Source organism: Mustelus asterias, unplaced genomic scaffold, assembly GCF_964213995.1.
Source record: "Mustelus asterias unplaced genomic scaffold, sMusAst1.hap1.1 HAP1_SCAFFOLD_171, whole genome shotgun sequence".
Classification (NCBI taxonomy): domain Eukaryota; kingdom Metazoa; phylum Chordata; class Chondrichthyes; order Carcharhiniformes; family Triakidae; genus Mustelus; species Mustelus asterias.
Window position 1 is genome coordinate 85285 of NW_027590177.1, and position 6650 is coordinate 91934.

The 6650-nt window shown below is 44.1% G+C and overlaps 1 protein-coding gene across 1 annotated transcript in view; it reads left to right on the forward strand.

Moving 5' to 3' along the window:
* Positions 1–1968, forward strand: part of LOC144485220 (uncharacterized) — a 37218-nt gene extending 35250 nt beyond the window's left edge. Inside the window, exon 6 of the mRNA XM_078203428.1 lies at positions 964–1968. Coding sequence (XP_078059554.1) covers positions 964–1968 — 1005 coding nt within the window. The remainder of the gene's footprint in view (positions 1–963) is intronic.
* Positions 1969–6650: the final 4682 nt, after the last annotated feature.

Sequence of the window (6650 nt, forward strand, 5' to 3'; positions counted from 1 at the left end):
CCTGCAGCGTATCAGGTAGACAATGTTGGCCGAGTTGCAAGAGTAGGTACCGTGTACCAGGTAGATGGTGTTCTCACGCGAGATGATGGCATCCGTGTCGATGATCCGGCACGTCTTGCAGAGGTTGCTGTGGCAGGGTTGTGTGGTGTCGTGGTCACTGTTCTCCTGAAGGCTGGTTAGTTTGCTGCGGACAATGGTCTGTTGGAGGTTGTGCGGTTGTTTGAAGGCAAGAAGTGGGGGTGTGGGGATGGTCTTGACGAGATGTTCGTCTTCATCAATGACATGTCATTGATCAGAACTGAATCCAGACAGAGGAGAGGGAGGGAGGGAGAAAACTGGGAATGGAGGAAAAGAATGTTGGAGATGATGAGATGGGTTTGGATTTCAGCCCAGGGAGGAGGGTGAGTGTGTGGGATGGGGATTTACAGATTTGGGGGAACAAGCGGAAAAAATGTTCCAGAGAAACTAGAATTGTCTGTTCAGAATTTCTATCCTGGACTGACAGTAGTTTTGTTCTCTTCTTTTGCAGGATATTTGAAGGGGAAGATTTACAGACTGGAAACTCAAATCAAATTTCATACGAATATTTTACAATCATTCGATTTATCAGCACCTAAACTCAATTAGCCTTTGAATGTGGAAGGAAAAATGTTTGTTCTGCCTGTGGGAAAATATTTCAAACATCAGTGTGACTGGAGAAGCATCGAGACACATGCACACACTGGAGTGAGACTGTTCCAGTGAACTGACTGTGGAAAGAGCTTTACCCAGTTACGCAGCCTGAAAAACATCACACCATTCACTGTCAGGTGAAACCGTACACGTGTTCTGTGTGGACAAGGATTTAACAGATCATCCAACCTGGAGAGACACAAAGACACCAGCACCATGGAGAAACAGTGGAAATGTGAAGACTGTGGAAAAGTTTGTAAAACCCCATCTCAGCTGGAAATTCATCGACGCAGTCACACTGGGGAGAGACCATTCATCTGCTGTATGTGTGGTAAAGGATTCGCTCAGTCATTTAGCCTGGTGTCACACCAGCGAGTTCACACTGAGGACAGACCGTTTAAATGCTCTGACTGTGGGAACAGTTTTAAGAGTTCTGAGGGTTTAATTCACCATCAACGGGTTCACACTGGCGAGAGACCATTCAATTGCTCTCAATGTGGGAAGAACTTCAGGCAAGTATCTCACCTCACTGAACACCTACGTGTTCACACTGGGGAGAAACCCTTCACCTGCTCCATGTGTGGGAAGGGATTCACTTGTGCTTCCCACCTCACTGAACACAAGCGTGTTCACACTGGGGAGAGACCATTCAGCTGCTCTCAGTGTGGGAAACATTTCAGGCAGTATTCCACCCTCACTGAACGCAAGCGTGTTCACACTGGGGAGAGACCGTTTGTTTGCTCCTTTTGTGGGAAAGGATTTGTTAAATCATCCCATCTTCTTAGACACCAGCGCATCCACACTGGAGAGAGACCATTCACCTGCGCTGAGTGTGGGAAGAGATTCACTACAACATCTCACCTCAGTGAACACCAGAGTCTTCACACTGGGGAGAAACCTTTCACCTGCTCCCTATGTGGCAAGGGATTCACATGTTTATCCTACCTCAGAAGACACAAAATTGTTCACTCCGATGAGAGACCCTGTAAATGTTCTGACTGTGGGAAGAGGTTTAAAAGCAGAAATGAACTGATGAAACACCAGCCTCTTCACACAGGGGAGAGGCCGTTTGCTTGCTCTGTGTGTGGGAAGGGATTCACTCAGTCATCACAGCTCAGCAACCATCAGCTTGTTCATACTGATAAGAGACTGTTTAAATGCTCTGACTGTGGAAAGAGCTTTAAAAGTGCAGGGAATCTGCAGAGACACCAAACCACTCCCACTGAGAGGGGCTGTTCAGCTGCTCTTCATCTGGGAACTGATTTACTACTTCATCCCAAATCACTGATCACCTGAGGGTTCACACTGGTGGGAGGCCATTCCTCTGATTTGAGTGTGGGAAGGGATTCACTGTCATCCAGCCTGCTAAAACACCGGTGCACTCCCACTGAGGGAGCATGTTCACCTGCTCCGTGTGTGACAGGGGATTCAATCAGTTCAGCAGCTTTATTTCACATCAACTTGTTCAGACCGAAAAATAAATGGTTTTGATGTTCTGATTGTGACGAGATTTAAAAGTGCAATGGATCTGCTGCAACACAAGCACAACACTGAGCAGAGGCTGTTTACCTGCTCCATGTGTGGGAAGGGATTCACTCAGTCATTGTATCTCAGTAAATATCAACTTGTTCACAATGAGAAGAGACTGTTTAAATGCTTGGACTGTGAGAAGAGGTTTAAAAGCTCCCTCCCTAACAGCACCGTGTACCTGTACCACAGGGATTGCAGTGATTGAAGAAGGCAGCTCACCACCACCTTCACAGAGTAATGAGGAAGGGGCAATAAATGCTGGCCTGAGCATTTGAAAAATGGAAAGAAGTCATCGGTGATTTTTCACTCAGTTATTAAGAAGCAACAGTTTAGATATGATACATAAAAGACATAAAACCTGTAATAGGTAAGATCCCGGATGAAGGAAATACTGATCTCCGCTAATCGCTGGAGGTGATATTCTCCTCGGAAGGGTTTACTGATCCCGGATCAGGGGGATACTGATCTCCGTGTCTGGAGGTGATATTCTCCTCGGAATGGTTTACTGATCCCGGATCAGAAGGATGCCGATCTCCTGTCTCAGTCACCTTTAGCCACTTTGAAAAGCTCTTTGTTGTTTGAAGTGATTTCCCCACACAAAATTCCATTTATGTAGCTTATTTCTGTGGCGGCGGGGGAGGGGGGGGCGCGGGGTGGTGGTGTGGTGGCTCGTGTTGGTGTTTATGTCAATCATTTATTTAATTATCATTTGCAAGGGACAGATGTTCAGTGAATTCCCTGCTATTTCCATTCGAGTCAGAGAGGTTTACAGCATGGAAACAGGCCCTTTGGCCCAACTTGTTCATGTCGCCCCTTTTTTTAACCACAAAGCCAGTCCCAATTGCCCGCATTTGGCCCACATCCCTCTATACCCATCTTACCCATGTAACCACTTTTTAAAACACAAAATTGTACCCGCCTCTACTACTAATCTGGCAGCTTGTTCCAGATGCTTACCATCCTCTGTGAAAAAATTGCCCCTCTGGACCCTCTTGTATCTCTCCTCTCTCACTTTAAACCTATGCCCTCTAGTTTTAGACTCCCCTACCTTTGGGAAAAAATATCGACTATCGAGCTGATCTGTGCCCCTCATTATTTTATAGACCTCTATAAGATCACCCCTCAGCCTCCTTCGCTCCAGAGAAAAAAGTCACAGTTTATCCAGCCTCTCCTTATATCTCAAACCATCAAATCTCAGTAGCATCCTACTAAATCTTTTCTGCACTCTTCCTAGTTTAATAATATCCTTTCTATAATAGGGTGACCAGAACTGTACACAGTATTCCAAGTGTGGCCTTACCAATGTCTTATACAACTTCAATAAGATGTCTCAACTCCTGGATTCAATGTTCTGACCAATGAAACCAAGCATGCCGAATGCCTTCTTCACCACTCTGTCCACCTGTGACTCCACTTTCAAGGAGCTATGAACCTGTACCCCTAGATCTCTTTGTTCTATAACTCTCCCCAATGCCCAACCATTAACTGAGTAAGTCCTGCCCTGTTTTGATCTATCAAAATGCATCACTTCACATTTATCTAAATTAAACTCCATCTGCCATTCGTCAGCCCATTGGAAGTCTCTTCAGTCACTTTGTGGTTCATTGCTTGCTGCGACATCCTGTTTAACCTTTATGTAGTGAGTTTACATATTGGCCATGATCACCCCACCCTATCAAGCTTGTCTTGGCCATGATCACCCCATCCTATCAAGTTTGTCTTGTTTCAGATCTGTGCTAGAGACACGTTTTTGGCTGGGATAAACGGTCTACACTGTCTGAGAAATTCAACACATTTAACACTTATTAAGTGGCAATTGTTTCCTGATTTCCCCATCCTTATTCACTTCTTACAAATGATTTCTGATTAACTCAGTAATTCCTAAACTACGAGCTTGTTTTAATTTCTTGATTACATATCGTCGCTACTCGAATGATCAGAATCAGCAATACAAACCCTTGAGCTTCCAGCAAGACTAAATGTAAAATATGGTACAAGTACATTTTTCACTCAGTAATTAGAACATTTCACTTTTCTCAGCACAGCAGCTGGCAGCATTTTAGATTCAATACCAATTGTTCACTTCTCTTCTAGCTGGGTCATCCAGACTGGAAACGTTGGCTCTATTCTCTCTCCACAGAAGCTATCAGACCTGCCGAGATTTTTCAGCATTGTCAGTTTTTGAATTTCTTGATATCAGCTGGTCCAGTGATTATTGGCACAGTATCGCGCTGTTTTTACACATTTTTCCTGGCTATTTTCAAGTGACCCAGTGTTCCAGCTGTTGGGTTTATGTTGTACCATCAAGTAGGCTTCGCTTTTTGCTTCAATGACACGTCATCTCTGCTGAATGGATCTCAAACCAGTCTTTGTTGTGTGTGGGGTCATCTGGACTCGAAATGTCAGCTCTTTTCTCTCCTTACAGATGCTGCCAGGCTTGCTGACATTTTCCAGCATTTTCTCTTTTGGTTTGTTGTGTGTTCCACCTTACCAAATGTTGCTGCTGCTGTGTCAGAAATTATTGAACTCAGCGACTTTCCAGTTGCATCAATATCAATGTTGATTGTTAAAGTTTTAATTGATGTGTCTGTAAAATATTTCACTATTTTGTTCACTGTTCCTTGATAATTTCATTTCAGAATGGGAGTGTCACTGTGAAAAACGTGTTAATCAGTAATTGTCAGCAAGGATTAATCAGCACTTTCTAATTGGAGATGTTAATTAATGGACCCTTTTAAACATTGACTTCTGGATTTTGTATCAATTTAGGATTGAAGTAAAAGTTTATAATTTTATTGTAAACCAGTTCCTGAATTCTTGAATTTAGGAGAAAGATCACAGAATGTGTGTTTAAAAAGGGACATTGCAGCCCCGAAAATCAGTAACATCTCCAGAATATTAAACTCCAGCCATAGAGTTTGTTAACATCAGCAAAATCAAACCAGATATTGTCAGATTATCAATCCTGAATGTGATAAACAGCAGCAATAACAACAGCAGAATCCAATCCCTTCAGTCACTTGTGAACTCGCTGATGTCTCCACTCTTTAGCTGCCTCAGTGAATCCCTTCCCCCACACACACAGCAGATAAATGGCCTATCCCCGGTATGAATTCACTGGTGTATCATCAAGTTGGAGACTTTGTAAATCCCTTCCCACATATAGAGCAGATAACTGGCCTCTCCCCAGTGTGAGCTCGCTGGTGTTCAATGAGGTTGGATGAAGATCTGAAATTCTTCCCACAGGAACTGCAGTTGAATGGCCTCTCCTGAGTGTGAACTTCCTGGTGGTATTGGAGGCTGGATAACTGGGCAAATTCCACCCCACACACGGAGCAGGTGTACACCTTCTCCCTGGTGTGAATTTGCTGGTGCGCAGTGATGTTGGCTGAGGACCTGAACCTCTTTCCACAGTGAATGCAGATAAATGGCTTCTCCTCAGTGTGAATAAGTTGGTGTGTCAGCAGGTGGGATGAATTGGTGAATCCTTTCCCACACTCGGAGCAGATGAATGGTCTCTCCTGAGTGAACTTGCTGGTGTAATGTGAGGCCGGCTAATTGAGTGAATCCCTTCCCACATACAGAGCAGGTGAACAGCTTCTCCCCAGTGTGAATGCGTTGGTGATTTCTCAGCAGGGATGGGGAATAGGATCCTTTACCACAGTCCTCACATTTCCAAGGTTTCTCCACACAGCCAGAGCTCTTCTGTCTCTCCAGGTTGGACAGTCAGCGCTGTTCACATACAGAATAGTTTACTATTGAGTCCCCCGCTGTCACTGGCACAATGTTTTTTTTTCAGGTTGTGAAACTAATCAAAACTCACTTCACTGCAACACCCAGGTGTATATCTCGGTGCTTTTTCTAATCACACTGATGTTTGGAAAGTTTTTCCACAGATTGAATCTGGAAAATGAAGTTTTTCTCCATCCTAAGGCTGATGATATTCAGATCCTGATGAATAATATGAGGGTATCAGATCTTGATGTGATGTTTGATTTGAATTTCCTGTCTGCAAATGTTCTCCTTTTAATATCCTGTAAAAGGAATTTTAAAATGTAACCAGTGTCAGTCCAGTATGAAGAACATAGAACAGTACAGCACAGAACAGGCCCTTCGGCCCACGATGTTGTGCCGAGCTTTATCTGAAACCAAGATCAAGCTATCCCACTCCCTATCATCCTGGTGTGCTCCATGTGCCTATCCAATAACCGCTTAAATGTTCCTAAAGTGTCTGACTCCACTATCACTGCAAGCAGTCCATTCCACACCCCTACCACTCTCTGCGTAAAGAACCTACCTCTGATATCCTTCCTATATCTCCCACCATGAACCCTATAGTTATGCCCCCTTGTAATAGCTCCATCCACCCGAGGAAATAGTCTTTGAACGTTCACTCTATCTATCCCCTTCATCATTTTATAAACCTCTATTAAGTCTCCCCTCAGCTT